Source organism: Hoplias malabaricus, chromosome Y, assembly GCF_029633855.1.
Source record: "Hoplias malabaricus isolate fHopMal1 chromosome Y, fHopMal1.hap1, whole genome shotgun sequence".
Lineage (NCBI taxonomy): Eukaryota > Metazoa > Chordata > Actinopteri > Characiformes > Erythrinidae > Hoplias > Hoplias malabaricus.
In genome coordinates, this window is record NC_089820.1 from 2,626,216 (window position 1) to 2,643,808 (window position 17,593).

At 38.2% G+C, this 17,593-nt stretch overlaps 2 protein-coding genes across 8 annotated transcripts in view; one reads left to right on the forward strand and one right to left on the reverse strand.

Moving 5' to 3' along the window:
* Positions 1-10,679, forward strand: part of LOC136678120 (membrane-associated phosphatidylinositol transfer protein 2-like) — a 91,006-nt gene extending 80,327 nt beyond the window's left edge. For all 6 annotated transcript variants that reach the window (XM_066655987.1, XM_066655982.1, XM_066655983.1 and 3 more), the window contains 7 exons: positions 384-500; positions 613-729; positions 3,428-3,582; positions 5,056-5,205; positions 5,501-5,684; positions 7,068-7,196; positions 8,117-10,679. In XM_066655987.1, coding sequence (XP_066512084.1) covers positions 384-500; positions 613-729; positions 3,428-3,582; positions 5,056-5,205; positions 5,501-5,684; positions 7,068-7,196; positions 8,117-8,482 — 1,218 coding nt within the window. In that variant the 3' untranslated portion in view covers positions 8,483-10,679. The remainder of the gene's footprint in view (positions 1-383; positions 501-612; positions 730-3,427; positions 3,583-5,055; positions 5,206-5,500; positions 5,685-7,067; positions 7,197-8,116) is intronic.
* A 13-nt stretch (positions 10,680-10,692) lies between these two features.
* On the reverse strand, positions 10,693-16,535 carry LOC136678123 (ADP-ribosylation factor-like protein 6-interacting protein 4). Of its 2 annotated transcripts, XM_066655992.1 has the most exons (7): positions 16,327-16,535; positions 15,764-15,856; positions 15,393-15,575; positions 13,365-13,718; positions 12,449-12,566; positions 12,276-12,345; positions 10,693-11,669 (listed from the first exon to the last, which is right to left on the reverse strand). In XM_066655992.1, the coding sequence occupies exons 3-7, from the start codon at positions 15,568-15,570 to the stop codon at positions 11,613-11,615; spliced, it is 777 nt and encodes a 258-aa protein (XP_066512089.1). In that variant the 5' UTR covers positions 15,571-15,575; positions 15,764-15,856; positions 16,327-16,535; the 3' UTR covers positions 10,693-11,612. The 2 variants fall into 2 exon arrangements, with proteins under 2 accessions (XP_066512089.1, XP_066512087.1); XM_066655990.1 differs by lacking the exon at positions 15,764-15,856 and having other exon boundaries at positions 10,695-11,669; positions 16,327-16,531.
* Positions 16,536-17,593: the final 1,058 nt, after the last annotated feature.

Here is a 17,593-nt window from a genome sequence, read left to right on the forward strand (position 1 = left end):
AGAGTCCCTCAGAGCATAGAAAATAAGGTGTTTTACACTAAACAGATATGACAAGCATGATTAACTTGCTGTCACTGAATAACACCAAGGATAGTCTTTGGCTAACTTTTGCAGGCTGAGCTGAAGTTATAATGGCTTAAACAATAGCTTGATTGCTGTTATGACATTTTATCTGCATATCACAGATAAATCAAATAATGTTGTGTAGAATTACAGTTGAAGGAATGAGTATGCAGTGTGCGAGCACTCAAATTTTCCTTAATGAAATTAGCCAGAATTCTGTGTTGTCTGTGTGAGAGAAGTGTTATTATTGATAATTATTACATGCTTATGTTTTATAGACATACTCACCACCACTGTTTTTGCTGGTGTTTCCACCTTAGGTCATGAGGCATGAGAATTCCAGTATTTTGGAGCTGGATGGCAAAGAGGTGTCTGAGTTTACACCATCTAAGCCACGTGAGAAATGGCTGAGGAAGAGAACTCACGTTAAAATTCGAGTGAGTAGCTTGGTGAAAAATCACAGGCTAAAAAAAACATGCTATTTCAGTTTCTTAATATGGCTACAACCAAAAGAGTTTATCTTCTGCATAATTCTTGTTTGACTGACAGAATGTGACGGCCAATCACAGAGTAAATGATGTAGTGTTTACAGAGGATGCACAGAAGGTTGTGACGGGACGCTTTATGTATGGACCGCTCGATATGGTGACCTTGGCTGGTGAGAGGGTGAGATGTTGAACCATTATTCATTTCAGTTCAACTCAGATTTATTTACAGACTGCTTTGTACAGCTCATATGTTCACAAAACAGCTTAATGGACTATGGGGTTCTAGCCACAAGTGAACAAGCAGAAGGAGAAGAAGCAGGGAAAAACGTTGGAATGTAATCAAGACTCAAATGGAGAATAAGTATAACAATAATGGATATGCAAACAGGAAATAGAATGTTTGATTTGGATATAAGTGTATAGATTAGCAAATGATAAAAAGTGACTACTATTAGAAAAGTAACATTGAGAATAAGGAAAAAGTCCAAGGAAGCCAATGACAACTTTTAGCAGCCTATTAGAGTGAGAATAAGAAGTAAATTCAGAAAAACTAGACACTACTGTAAGGTTTATTATCACATGATAGTGTGAGTATTTTAAGAGCTATGGTAAGAAAGTATTTTGAAACATAACATTATGACCACCGCCTTGTTTCAACACTCACTGTCCAATCTCTGAGAACCACTGATCATACAGGATCTGTTGCTTTGTATGCACTAATTGCCCCCTTTCACCATGTTCTTCAATGGTCAGGACTCCCACACAGCAGGTATGATTTGGGTGGTGGATCATTATCAGCGCTGCAGTGGCACTGATGTGGTGGTGGTGTGTTAGTTTGTGTTGTGCCTGTATGAGTAGATCAGACACAGCAGTGCTGCTGGAGGTTTTAAAGCCCTCAGTGTCACTGCTGGAACAAGCATATTACACCAGCCAACAGCATCCTGTGTCCACTTTTGAAGGACTAGAGAATGACCAACACACACTGTGCAGTGACAGATGAGCCACTGTCTCTGATTTTACGTCTACTCGGTGGAACAACAAGTAATGTGTGTCTATTAGAGTGTACAGCGAGTGGATACAGTGTTTAAAAACTCCAGCAGCACTGCTGTGTCTGATCCACTCATTCTAGCACAACACGCTTATACACCACCACCAGGTCAGTGGCAATGAATAAAGTATACAGAGCAGAGGCGATTGCTCTAAGACTGCAAGGGAAGCTCAGCTTCCCCTAAAATGTCAAAAAATAAGTGATCAAATATATACTGTTGTGTGTACATGTCATTGAATAAATATGCACTACAACGCGCTCAACTTTTGTTCAGAATCAGCTTCTTATCACTGGTAAAGACGCGGCTTTCCCGCAGTTTCACGGTGCTTTAAGACGCTCAGCGTCCACAGAGTTCGCACGAAGTGCAGCGAATAAATGCTGGGCTTTGTCCCGCCCATCGGACGCTCAGCGTCTCTGGGGGTCTATGGGGCAGTGGGCTGGCCTCGGCTGGCCCAGACGCTCAGCTTCTGAATGATGATTGGATGATCTGTCTGAGGCTGAATCCCTTTTTGATTGACAGCGAAATGAGCGAATCAGCGATATTTTGGTGTAAAGATTCGTGGGAGCATTACATTTTTTATTTTACATTTTTTATTCTGTTCTGAGTTGAACCGGAGACTTTCTTAATCCCCTTAGAGGCATTTTCTTTGTTAAAAAACGACTAGCGACAAATCAAGCTTCTATTTCTGGTGGGTTTTTTGTAGCTGCTTGTGTTTGGAGACTGACTTCTATCACTCTTTCTGACTTCTATCGCAGTTTCTGTCCAGCGTGTGCTGCTGAGCCCCTCCACCGTCACAAAGCACTCACAGGCGGACACACTTCACATGAGCCAAGGCCGTTTAAGCAGCCTAGCTCTGCTGGCAATTGAGAGGACACTAGTCAAGTCCCTGGAAAAGACGCCTTGTTGGTACGACAGGGTCACAGATCATTTTCTTGAAAAGGAACGGAGGGTAGAATTTACGTATAAATAAACCAACACATTTTATGATGTAGGCCGAAATTGAGCTTCCCCTCCTTGAAAGACCAGCATCCGCCACTGATACAGAGCAACCAGCGGAGTGAGTGTAAAACCAAAGAGGTGGTCATAATGTTATGGTTGATTGGTGTCTGTTAGTAGCAGTGTTTTGCAATATATTTGAGGTTTGATTAGTAGTAAATGAAGCATTGATAATTCCAGAATAATATGATCAGACTTTTTGTGAGGCTGCGGTAATCTTGACCCAGTGAAAGCTTTTACTGGAACATCCAGCAAGTAGGGCATTGCAACCGTCCAAACTAGAAGCAATGAAATCATAAACCATTCTCCAGCATCTTGTAAAAATAGTGCCCTTCTGCACTCAGCAATATTTCAAAGATGAAGAAGCACTATTCGGGTAATATAACACTGTCCTCCATTTTAATTAACTGACGTTTCAGGTTCTACTTTTGAGACTCTATTTTTTGAGCCTGTCTAATAAAGTATTGTGATCTGTTACTATTTTCACTAGTGCTGTCTATGTGCTGTGATTAATTCTAAATTCACAATGAAATTGATCATATATGCGATTCCTATGCCAGTAAAAGCATGTTGGTTGTGTCATAGCTTTATCTTTAGTCTTGAATGTGAAAGGAAAAAAAATTAATAGGGCTATTTTGATATCTCACAGGGATCAAGGTCTAGTTTTGTGATGAATCACTGATTATTTAAAAATTATAGGTTCAACTGTTAAAAGGATGAGAAGACTTTCTTATTGGCTGTAAAGACAGTTATTTTTGTTTTTTCTGTTTACTTGAGTATATTGTAGGTATTGAATCTAACCCACATCAATATGTGTGCGTGTGTATGTAGGTGGATATACACATTATGATGCAGCCACCTTCAGGAGAATGGGAATATCTTAGTACAGAGGTGACCAACAGCAGTGGCCGTGTGTCTTATATAATTCCAGAGCCAGAAGGCAAGAGACTTGGTGTTGGAGTCTACCCAATTAAGATGGTAGTCAGGTAAGATGATCTTATAAAATGATGAGCTTGCAAGCTAAACCATAAACAGCTAAAATGTTTATTTGAATTTTCTAAAAGCATTTTTTGGATACTAGTCTTATTGAAATCAATTATTATTATGTTATGATATTGTTTCTCTTCAACAGACATTGATAAATTCTCTACAATAATGCAGTGCATCAGCTTTTAAGAAGTTATGTCGCCCTTTATTAGTATTTACTTGATGTTATGGCAGTTCAGAAAAAAAGTGTTCTGGAAATGGGGTTTTATTTTAAGGCCATTCAAAATCTGCTTTGGTATTTTATTACAAAAGTATTAATAATAATAATAATAATAATAATAATCTGCTTTTAAAATTACAGAAATAAATAAGCAGATGTTTTCAAAAGTACCTTAAAATTAAATGTTTTTTTATACTTCCCAGACAGTGTGCCTATTTTAACGTACTTATGAAAACATCTGCTTATTTTTTTCTGTAATTTTTAAAGCAGAATATTATTTTTATTTATTTTTTTAGTACCAAAATTGGGTTCAAAATACAGATGCAGATTTTGAATGGCCTTAAAATACAAACCCCATTTTCAGAACAGTTTTTTCTGAAATGCCATAACATCAGGAATCTGATTTGTTCATAGTCTTGCAAGCAAAGATAGATCTAGCCTCCTTTGCCTTTATGCCAAAGAGTTGAAAAGAGAACATTTCTCGATACAAAATGGAAAATAATTTAGGTCATTCATTATCTACCGTGCACAATATGGTGAAAATATTTAGGAAATCTAACGACATCTCTGTCTGTGTTAATTAAGACCAGACACAACTGTTGAATAAGAGTTACCTTCAAGCTCACACACAGCACTGCCTGAGGGCTCAGGAGTACTTAATAAAACTGTTGTCAATTAACACACACTGCCACTGCACAGAAAAAAATGCAACCTGAATCCCTGTTCTGCAATCACATCTGCAGAAACGCTTCCAGGTTCTCTGGGCCCAAGCTCATCTCAGACTGTTGTCGGATGAATCCACATTTAAGATTGTTTTTAGAAAAACTTTACATTTTTCTTTGCCAAGGACAAAAGACACCATCAAATCTATTATCAGAGACAGGTATGCAAGCCAACTTCTCTTATAATACGGGAATGATGGTTTCTAAATTTGTTTCTATTTACAAAATAAGCTTACCGGACAATAATTTAGTCACCTGTGAATGAAATCTACCCGATAACGTGTAACAAGTCACAAAATCCAAGTTAGAGTCACATCACAAGTCCTAAAACATGCAGGGCAACTAATTTTTTTTCCGGGGCAGTTGGTCATTTAAAATATTGGGAATCCATTTTAAATCTTAACAGGCATTTGGTCATTTAATATTCTGTACACAGGGCTTCTAAATGGCAGTTTTAAAAATGAAATAGACTGAAATGTTCATATGCCATATCACTATACCATATTCTTCTTTTTTTTCTTTTTTTGCAGAGGTGACCACACTTTTGCTGACAGTTATCTGACCGTGCTTCCTCCTGGCACTGAATTTGTGGTGTTCAGCATTGATGGCTCTTTTGCAGCTAGTGTGTCAATCATGGGCAGTGATCCTAAAGTTCGGGCAGGTGCAGTGGACGTGGTCAGGTATGGCAGCTCAATCATGCACATAGCACGCTTTAATCGACAGTGGTATAGATCAGTAGTTTACTTTAAATTACATTGCTTTTAAGTTAATCAATGTGTAGTATTTATTTCACAGACATATTTTTATTTAAGTAATCTTACACAAAGTCAAAGTTGTATGCATGTATATGGAAGTAATCATTTGGCTTTACATTTTTCTGAGAAGTTTATATTCATATACTTGATCATCACATGTCCATAATTAACTCCCTCATTGCACTTGTCTTTGCTTTCTCACTTACGACGCTGTTTGCAGACACTGGCAGGACCTGGGCTACCTGATCATTTATGTGACTGGTCGGCCAGACATGCAGAAGCAGCGAGTGGTGGCCTGGCTTTCCCAGCATAACTTCCCCCACGGCATCATGTCTTTTTGTGAAGGTCTAGTACATGACCCACTTCGCCACAAAGCCATCTTCCTTAAGACACTCATCAATGAGGTGTGTATGTGCTGTAGGGCCAGAATAATATAATGTTGCTTTTAAAGTGATATTCTCTTCAAGGTTCAGATCTGTTCACAGCTAAATTAAAATAAATCTATTTGTAAATATCGGTGCTTCTTCTATGGAATTTTTCTGGTACAAATCAAGCTGTAGGTCATTTGCCAGTCATTTGAAGAGATATCCTACTTGTTTCTTGAAACTTAGGATCTGCATGGTGACATGCTGTGATGGGTAACAAAATATTCCAAAAGAATTTACACAGCATGGCAGCATATCCCATAGTGTTGCTGCCACACAGATTCAGGGTCCTTGGTTCAACTGGATGACTATCGGTGGAGTTTGGTGTGCTCCCCCCTGTGTCCATGGAGCCCCTGGATCTGCTGCCTTTATCTATGGGGGAGCATTAACTACCAAAAGCTAAACTAAATAAAGTAGTTTTTCGCCTAGATTTGAAGATTGCAATTGTGTCTGAGTCCCTTTATAAGAAAAAGCTCTTCCCCTAGCTGAGGCCTTCTGAATTCTGGGAATTTTTAAAAATCTCTGTACTCTGTGATATGAGTAAACTTGGAGGCTCTTAATAGGAAATAATATTTGAAGGTATTCAGGAGAGTGCCCATGTAGAGCTTTGTACGTGGCTGCAGCATTTTGAACTAGTTGAAGTTTACTTAAATTTCTGACAGTAGTGCGTTACTATAGTCAAGCCTTGAAGTAACAAAGGCATGTACTAATGTTTCTGTGTCCTGCAGGGATAAGGCATTTCTAATACTGCCTATGTGCTGATTGAATGATAAATCCAGGTCAATTATGATTTTTTGCTGCTGAACCAGGTTTAACTGGAACGTCAGCAAGATTTAAAATTAAGTCTGATCATTTATTTCTTGACATTTTTGACCCAAAAGCAGGACCTCTGTTTTGTTGCTGTTTAGAAGGAGGAAGTTACACATCATCCAGCCTTTCACGTCTTTTACACAGTCTTCTATTTCTTTAATCTTTGTTTGTCATCGGGCTTGGCTGATGTGTATATTTGCGTCTGTGTAACAGTGAAAGGTAATGTCATGGTTTCTTATAACTGTGCCTAGGGGTAACATGTATAATGTAAATTATACATTATACAATATGCGATTAATGTTACCATTGCTGTTATTGGGTTTTCGAAAGCCCACACCTCTCATAATTAGAGACAGTGTTTTGCGACGTCACCAGTTTCATTTCAGGGGTGCTAGAGGAAAAGCTACCAATGACCAGGAACCAAAAGCGAGTAGAGTCAAGTAGAGTTCTCGGGTGCAAGAATACATATAAGAATAAAATTATTTGATCATATCCACTTTCTTGTTTTGTGTAGATCCAGGTTAATGGTAACCCTGTTTTTGTGTCTTATAGGCTCAAATGAAAGCTTGTGCAGGTTACGGCTCCACCAAAGATATCTCTGTATACAGCTCCATTGGCTTGTCTCCTTCTCAGATCTATATTGTTGGTCGACCCTCTAAGAAGATGCAACATCAATGCCAGGTAGTTCTTCCACTCTCATATACACAAGCTTTTTAGATTTTGTAAGAAAGTTACATATGTAAGAATATTTAGGCAAACCAAAAAAGTACAGTATGATTTAAATTAAAAAAAATAATAATAATAATAATCAGTGGGTTCTATAATATAAAAACTATTTACTCTCAGATGCATGTATAAAATGTCTCTAATATGATACTGGTTAGGGTTGGGTATAACGATTATGACATGTCTGGGAGGTCCAATTGTCTTTTCTGCTTGGTTAGTACATGGTAAAATAATGTGGATGTAGGAGAGCCACAAGGAGGAGGCACTGTGGGAGCTCACTTGACTGGTGATGTCATGGGTGTGGCAAAAAACACAAGCCAAGTAGCTCACCATACTTGTGAGTTTGGAGTAATATCCAGTCGAAGCAAAGCTGTAAACTGACAAAGACCCTTCAGTTGATTTTGAGCTCATTGTTATATGAGGCTTTATCTTCTAAACGTGTGTGATTTGAGCCTCAGTTAGCTGGAACACAATCAGTGTTGTGGTGTTTAGCATCTTAGCTCACTGGCTAGCTGTCTGTCTTTATTTCAAGTTTCTCTTAGTACAGAACTAGTCACTCCACTTCGCTCTCTCATGCATGAGTTTTTATTGTCAACTCGTATGTTGAACAGATTCCAGCTGAACAAATGATTTGTTGGAACCTGTTTATAAATTGCATGCTCATACCTACACTATCAGGTTACATTAGAGGTACGTTATCGTCACTAAATGTACGAACGGTGTAAAAGTAGCTTTAAAGGTACAACAGTGATTTTAAAGTCTAGTTTTGTTCTCTAAAGGTACATTACATTCTCTCCTCCAGAAGGAGAGGTGAATATTTGTGATCTTTCATTATAGAATTTTGTAAAGAAATTGCAACTCTTTCTTACTTCCAGTTCATAACAGATGGCTACGCAGCCCACCTCTCTCAGCTTGAGTACACGCAGCGCTCTCGTCCAGCCAAGGCCAGCAGCACACGCATGGTTCTGCGCAAGGCCAGCTTTGGTCTCGGCGCCAATACAGACTTCCTGCGCAAGCGCAACCACGTCCTCCGCAGCATGTCTTCTCAGCCAGCTCCCAGCTCTCCCACAAGTGTCCACGTGAAGCCAGAGCGCACACAGAGCCAGTCAGATGGTGAACGGACACAGACGGAACGGGCAGAGCGAGGCCCGGCCCAGCGAAGTATGAGTTTGGCTGCTGGCTGCTGGGGGCGCAGTGGAACTTCCAAAATGGAGTCGCGCTCTTTCCACCACAAAAGCTAGAAGAAAGTATCAAATGACGTGCAAGGAGTAGAAGGGAAAGAGAGGAAAGGCGACAGAAGAAAGAACAAAGCTATATACGTATACGAGGCCTAGGAAAACAAAGTTTAGGTTTCAGTCCATTTTTCAGACTAATCTCTATTTGCCCCATCTCTGATATTCTGAGAAAAAGTTTGCTCACACCATTTCACGAGTTAAATAATGACCATCATTTTTGACAGAAAATGTAAAGAATTGAGCAGCCAGTGGTGTCTTTTGCTGTTGAAAACGCATTAAAATGATTGCATATGGTAACTGACCATAGAGATTAGACTGAAAAAATGTAAAATCTTAGGTATTTTTTAAGAAACAAATGCTCACATTTACTTACACAAGATGACCAGATGATTGGTCCAAGTATAACAGTGGTGTGTGGACAGCAGTAGACCCCTATGGTGCTACAAAATATGTACAGTAAGTAAATCCACCATGAACAAAGACCGTATTTATGCAGTCCACCGGACTCTAATGGGCCTTGTTTTAGCCGAGTCTGCCAAATCATGGACATGTGGAAACCGGGTTACTTCATTTATTGTGTCTCATCTTCACACTATACTGTAAATCGTCCATTTTCTTTTTAAATACGTTGAACCCCATAACAAATATTGCACAAAACCTCAAACCCAAGCAAGACCGGTTGCTTAGTTTTCCACTTTTACTTCTGAAAAAAAAATCAATGTTTTTAAAATTATTTTAAGTTAACACGATTTCATTCACATTATCCACTTAAAGAAGCTGATTTCTGATAACTCATATTCATCATGTCTGTGAGACTGTTGGTTGTCAATTTGTACGAGTGCACAAGAGAGAGAGAAAGTGAGTGTGTTTTGGGATTATTGCATCTGTTTATTTAGATTTATAGTTGAGTATTTTAACTTCAAAGTATCAGTTTTACCGTGTAAAACTGTTCATCTGTTGTGTTGTCCTGTACGGGAGATCCTTTGAAAATGTAAGTAAATATGCACAATGGGACTTTGACTGTATAATTATAATGTGGCATTTGGACACCGCTGTACAAAACATCAACATTGGATTCATTGTTCTTTTGGGCCATTTCATATTGAGGTTGTTACTTTTTTTTTTTAATGATTTCCTTGAGTGTTTTCTGCTTCTTTGTTCAGCAGAGTATTTTTTGTTTGTTTTTGCTGCACTATATGGTAACTCTATTCCCAATATATATTTATATGCAATTATTAGTGAAAACCGGTAGATTCTATATATCTTTCAGCTGGTAGAATATTTTTGATGTTGCTTTGCTTTCATGCCATAGAAGTGCACTAGTATCATAAAAGGCTTGAGCAAAGTTTTTTTCAGTTGTCACAAGCGCTTTTAGATCTTTTCCTTGGCTGCACATGAAGCGGTGGGTGTGCTTTGATGTTACACTGCATATGGTGACATGTTTGTATATCATCAGTTTGCAAGTTCATAAATAACGAAACAAAACATGGTCAATATTGTGTAGATAATGTAAAAAGTGTAAATGTGTTCCATGTTGGATTGGGACAGTGTGAACGTGTTCTTTAAAATTTTTAAAGGTGATGGATTGTTTGAGGTCTATGAGGCTGAAATAATGTAAATGTGAATTCATAAAGGTTTCTGTACACGTGTTGGGTCTAATACAGGGGTCTAGGACTGAGGGCCAGAGTCCAGCACAGTTTGATAACCTCCCTGCTGTTAATGAACTGTTGAGTTAAATCAGGTATGTTTTAGAAAGGGAAGCACCAAACTGTGGCGTAAACTGCCCCCTCCAGGACCCCTGTTTTACTAAATGGATTTACAGGGAGGTTTAAAAATTTTGTTCAGTAAGTGCCAGATGTGTCAATAACTGCACAAAGATACCAATTGAATCCAAACTCTATTAGTAGTCTGTTTTTATTTTTGCTTGAATGTTTAGTCAGTAGCCTTTATTCAAACATGGTACAGACATGTATCTCAAATTGAAAGCTCAGGCTTCGAAGCTTGCTTTAGTTAATTTAGGTGCAAGGACACCACATTAACAGATGTTTATTTAAATATTTATCCCATATGTTAATAGTTTTCACATAAAATGGACCAAGACCCTCTTCTTCCCCGAGCTTTCTTATTCACACGCCCTGTTTGTAATAAGGCTATTATAAATATAGCACAACTTATTTCAGGATTTAGTCATGTCAGATCAGGTATAATTAAAACCGCACTCTTAAATCCAAAGTGCCTCTCCCCCTAAATCACATCACATAATTATGTGTCTCCTGGGCACACAAACAGAACAATTGTTTATGCCATTAATATTTTAAGTTTGAAGCAATTTTTCTGAATCTGGCTACAATCAACAATAACAATGTTCTTTGTCCCATTAACAACATTTAATGAGTTTTGACAGAAACAAGGAACAGGCTTCTGATCTGAAATGCATATTGATGGTGCATTTGTAAATAAATCAAGTCCACTGATATTCTGACATTGATTTTTTTTTTTTAACTGAGCCATGCAGGCTGTATCTCAAAATATAATCTGGTTCTTGTAAACAGATTTGTCACTGACACTGATATATGTATTAAGTTTAAAAAAAGCAGCTCTATTTAATGTGGTGGGGTACATCTCAGTCCTTCAATTATTAAGCTTGTGTAAATATTACAATCATTCCATTTTATGGCGCTTTAAAAGGTGAGTTCATGTTTTACTCCCTTTTGTTTTATTTTTATTTTTTTGTCCCAGTGATAGTCCGACTGTACACTCAGCTACATTACATTCTCTTCTCCAGAAGGAGATGTGAATATTTGTAATATTAAATTAAAGAACATAAGCCCTGGATATCAAACTTGGCATATTAAATCAACACAGTTTTAAAATCTACAATTAAAATAGAATAAGGTAAAAATATGTACCACCACAGTGACAGTGTTTCTGAGTGTAGATCATAAGTATAACATTGAAAAACATTTTCAAATTCTTTTACTTTTCAAAATTTCAGTTAACACGAATCAATATTATGTCTAATAACCTGTTTGCTAAACCCTAAACAAAACATATCTAACAGAACACATGGGGAATTGCTGTGCGGAGATTCCTCTGGTTTCAGGCTTGAGTCTTCTCAAATGGATGCTTGGTTCTTCTACCTGTTAATCCCTAGTCTCTTCTGGAATGAGGCACCATCTCCCTTAGTGGCTTGCTGTTGATAGATAAACCCAAATCAATACATTTATGCAAAGCTACGTTTTATATAACCACTTTGGGGCCACGCCATCACCCAGTCACTCTTACTATAAAACCTACAGGATATTTCACACAGCCAATCGGTGTTCGGATATCTTTTTGCATTCGTTCATTTTCTGTAAACAATATCCAGTTCAGGGTCACTGTAGCCTGGAGTTGACCCAGAATCACTGGGCTCAAAGCAACAACACACCCTGGATATTGCACCAATCTCTCACAGAACCGAAAGAACACACCAAACTCCTCACTGCCAGTGACCCAAGGTTGAACCCACAACCCCAGGACCTTGGGTCTGTGTGGCAGCGACACTACCTGTTACACCACCTTCAATATACATGAAAAACGAACTAATTAACAAATACATTAATAATGTCTTTCACTCATTTTCTGTGTCCAATTTATCCTGGTCAATTTTGCAGTTGGACAGGCAGTGTGTCTTTGTCTTATGTACATTACAGATAAAGAGGTCATATCATGCCATGCAGTACTAATAATGTGCAATTGTTTGCCATTGTACAACGAAATGTGTCTTCCACATTTAACAAAAAATAGACCTATATACCTTATTGATATCTTTGTGTCGTTCCTTGCTGACAATCTCTTCCAAAATCTCTCCATCTCCCCTTATGAGCCTGTAAATAATACGGATTACAAGGAACGCCAAGTGTAACCAATTTGTCTGTATTTTTCTTGGAAATTTCCTGTTGATTTCTGTTATTAAAATGGGCTACACACCTGGTTCGTCCGGTTTCAGGGTCAAGGACACGACGGATGACACTCTGTCTAGCTTCATACTCCTCCTTTGTTAGAGGCCTCTTGGTGGAGAAACTGGCTTTCTGCTCATCGGTCATCACTGATGGGAACAGAAGGAGAAGTCTGTTGAAGTGTGCATTAAAGATCCTAACAAAACCATACACCAGAGTAGTTATGATCTGGGTGGTGGTTGATCATTCCCAGCACTGCAGTGATGTGGTGCTGGGTGATTGTGTTTTGTGAAGGGATAAGTGGATCAGACACAGCAGTGCTGCTGGAGTTTTTTTTTTTTAAACACATCCGTGTCACTGCTGGAATAAAAATAGTCCACCGACCAAAAATAACCAGCAAACAGCGTCCTGTGTCCACTGAAGAAAGACTATAGCATGACCAACACACACTGTGCAACAACAGATTAAATAAAATCTCTTACTTTCCAACTCAAAAGTGGACCAGGGAGATAGGTAAGTAATAGAGCTTTGATACTATACGGACATGTTTTTTAGAAACGTAAAACTGACCTATATATAAAACTACAACATTACGATTCATTTATCTGTAAATGCAAAAATCAATTTTTTATTTTTCCCCCCTTTGTATTTGTGTCTGTAAACAATCCCTGGTAACAACTATCAAATATTTGAGCAGTGAAAACTACTCTAGTTAAGAGTATAATTCACTATCAAAATAAATAATCCATGTGATGACTAAATATTACTAAAATGTACTCATGACAGTATGTATTATTATTGTTTTTTTAGTCTTTATTTTCTACCTAATACAATGTCAACTGTGTTCCCTATTATTTTAAATGCTAAAAAATGACAGTTCTTCTAGCCATTAACATTTTAAGACAGATTTAGAGATATTTCACCATGCTTAAAAATACCTCACATACCTGGACCATGCTCTGCAGTGTCATCACTTTGCCAGGTCTCCAAGTACGTCTGGGGTTTTCCAACTTGAACCGATACTGGAACAGGGATAATTACAGGAGCTTTACTTGCTGCTTTCTCAGCTTTAGCCGCTAACTTCTTTATCTTCTTTAATCTTCTTTTCTCCTTTTTCTCTTTTTTCTTTTCCTTAGCTTTAATTTTCTTCAGTTTCTTTTTGGCCTTCCTGCGCTTTTTCTTCGTCTTGGTCTCTTCATCACTGGATGAACTAGAGGAAGCGGACGAGCTGCTTGAGGATGAGGACGATGATGATGAACTCCTCCTTTTTTGTTTTTTCTTCTGTTTCTCAATTCGCTGGTCTGAACACAAACAGTTTTCAGTTATAAGCTACACCTTGAATTCCTGCTGACAGTGTGTTTGGAAACAGTGTTAAAAAAGAAACTGCCACCTGAATTACTATTCCAAGTAATCAGGCTGATTAATGACATTTTGAGATAATTAGCACATGCTGATAAAAATGGGTACAGGCAGCACTGTCAACATGGCAGCTGTGATGTGTCGATTTTGGCTGCATTACACTTGCAGCTCTAAAACTAAGACCACTACTGAGTGACTAAAAAAATGATCAAGCAAAAAGGAAATCTGAAAAAATATAGTAAAGATATTTGTTGCTGCATAGAAAGTCAATGCTTTACTGCACTGTGGCTTTAAAATGTTAAAAACAAAGGCATATCATTTTGAAAATATTTGAATCATTACAAAAATCCCACATTACCAAACTGGACTACTTAAGAAAAAGAAAGGGGAGAAAACACATTATAATAGATGGGGTACATGATTCTAAATCAAAGAACTGGCAGGAGATAGCAGTTAAATTGAAGATGCTGCTCACTTCAAACGGGACACAAAGCTAGTGGAATATGAAAAGGCACATCAAAATGGAAAGATTTAGGCCGGTACTCAAAGTCAACAAACGTTTGGAAAAGCTGGGACAACAATACAATGCTAGTATCTCAGTAGTACTAACATTCACATTACAATAAGTTTTATCTCAGGCTATGCACTTCCTGCGTACATCCTCAAAGTGAATATGATTTTGCAGTGGGTTTCATATGAATGCACTGCATTTGAAAGCACAGAGTTTCTTTTTTCTACATGGCTCATGTTTGCCTCGTTCCTCCCACCTCAAAAGTAATTAAACTCAAACATGTAATCACACTAAGAGTTGTTGTAACACAGGGGTCTGTTCTGTTTGGCATATGTAAGACCAGTGGAGATAGGAAACTAAGGGCAGCTGTGAAGGACTTATGAGAAACAGCTGAAAGGTCTAGTAAGTGGTTGTGGATAAGGAGAGCACAGATTATTTAGGGAAATGCACTTTAGAGATGCTATTGTGATTGTTGGTGATGTACCACGTAAGTTCACATGGAACTTGAGGCACTGAGCATGCATTAACGGTGCCAGTGGGGCTAAGTACGGCCTTAGTCATCAGGGAGGCCAATGTGGATTTATGGTTCTTGATAGTAAAGGGTAAGGTAGGACTGTAAAGCTGGCTCGGAGGGGGTGTGTCTGGGACGCCAGACTTCAATGTTGAGCCTCCTGGAGGTGTTGTGGGCGAAACACCAACGAGAGCCTACCTGATGACCCCTGTGAAGAGCTAGCAATACAGTGGGTGTTTTAGGTACTCATGGGCTGGGCTCAGTGAGTAACCGTAGATGTTAAGGGTAACTGGTTGCTGATCAGATCATAAACAGCCATAGTAACCTTAGTGTTGAGGTGTAGGTGTATTTCAAGCTCCAAGTTTATACTGTAGGTAAATATTGCACAAATCAAAACTTTTTCGTAAGTCAGTGTTGATACATAGAAAGACTCAAAAGCAAAATAAATGTGTTTTCAGTTGTCATTTAAACACTCAAATATTTCCATTTTGTGTTTCTGGCACTGAAGGAATCATCTCAAGCTTGCTCCATGGTTGCTCCCAACAGTGAAATTTGTGACTGGTACCAAAAATAAAAAGCAAAGAAATACAGTACCAGGTCTCTTGTCGTTACTCAAACCACGTGCATGTTTCTTTTTAGGGCTTGGGCTAGCACTGCTAGAGCTTGAAGATGAAGAGCTGGACTTCCGACGCTTCTTTTCTGGTTGTCGCTCTCGTCCTTGCCTGCTTGAGGACCTCTCATGGGACCTGCTGCGAGATCGGTTTCGCCCCATCTGGACTGTAAAACATTTACAAAGAGTAAACCTCAAATGGCTCCCTGCAGCGCACAACATAGGGCTTTGATATTTTGAATAGTGACTGGAAACTTCAACGGGGACTTATTAAGGGTTCAGATTATGAAATTAGCCACAGTTTATTTGAATATTTAGACTATAAAATATATATTTTTATTGATAAGTAACTAACCTTTTAAAATTCCTTCTTGGACTACCTTTAATAAGTACAAACCACCACAAAACTACCATAGACCAGGACCCTGCAAGACTTGCTGGACATGCTCTGACCAAAACATTCACATTCACCCTCAATCACTCTCACACACACACACACACACATACATATATGTGTGTATATATACACACCCATATCTTTATATATAGCTTTATTATTGCACATTTTAACATTATGGCGTATCAATGAATAAATACCTAAATAAATAAGCAAGCAAATATATATATGGCTTTAACATTAAAATATGTAATTACAAAATTCACAAATGTACGCAGATGGACTACAGCCTGTAATTATACAATACAGCGGGCAGCTAAATGGCCATTAGAGCTGTTAAAATGAGCAATGTTTGTAGAAAAGAAGTAATGCGTGCTTTAAATTTTGTCAGAGAGTAAAGACGTCGCTGGGATGTACTAAACTTGCCTAAACACATTTGTCTGTTATGTTAAATTGTAGCTACACCTTTGAACTTAGCTGCTATTTAACATGTATAACTCAAACTTAATTCAGTCACTTACTCAGAGGTTTAATACTATCAGTCAGACTGTTGTTTTAGTTCAGCAAACCGAACTAACGCCTTGTAAACTGAAGAAACTTGTGTTGAATCTCTGCTTGGTTCTTGCTCTCTGCCGATGTTAAAAGCCAGAGAGACAGTGCTGCCGCCTGCCGCCTGGAGAACACAATAGAACCAGCCACCAGCAAACGACGCGTTGAGAGCGCCTCTCTCCCCGTGGTCCGCCCTCTTGGGGTAGCTCCATCCCCGTGGCCAAGCAGTGGAAGTGTGTTTCACAATTAAAGTCCTTGTTGAAATGGTTACTCAATGTTCAGCTTTCAAACATTTTTACAAAATAAATTTGTAACACTTATATGTGAGTTTTCTCAAAGTAACCCAGTCATGTGCAGCAATTAAAACTTTGGTACAATAAAGAAAATAACCTGCACAATTGTAGTCATACCTTTTGTAGCTGTTTACATTTGAAATTTGCTATAATTTTAATCATTTTCTCTATAAACATATAGGGATATTCTGGTTTTTTTTGTTAAAAAAAAGTATAACCTATTAAAGATCTGATCTCATCCAACTGTGTTATTTTTAATTACTAAATACGACCAAAGGTTTGCTAGCTTAATGTATATATTTAAAAAAAAAATGTCTGATCAGTTTGAACACTGTTTATATTTGGTTGAAAATGAAGCTTCTACAATAAAGATGCCCCCAATGTCTAAAATTGGTCGAAATGTGATAAATATCCTTTAAAAAAAAATCTGGCTTGAGCTACAATCAGACCAAGTCATATGGACCAAACCAAGTCCAAATTTCAACATCCATTTTTGGGCTACATAAGGGCCATGATGGACTGACCAGATTAAGCCCAAAAAGACAACGTTAATGACATCTACTCCAGCTAAGTCCCATCACAGAAATGCTTACACGTGCATGTCATTTGAACCTGCAAGGTTGTATTTGAAGGCAGTTCTTAACATTCATTCATTGTCTTAAACTGCTTATCCAATTCAGGGTCGCGGTGGGTCCCGTGCCTACCCGGAATAAATGGGCACAAGGCGGGAACATACCCTGGAGGTTATACATACCCAGTCCTTCAGAGGGCGCAGTTCTTAACATATGATATGAATTTGCAATTAAATATTTCGTAGTCATGTGTAGTGCAGGTACATATTCATTTTACACTTATTAAACAAGAGCCACATGGTACTGCGTTGGAGTCGGTGAACATTATAGGACCTTTAAGAAACCTCATGAAATTGTGTTCCAAACATAGACTT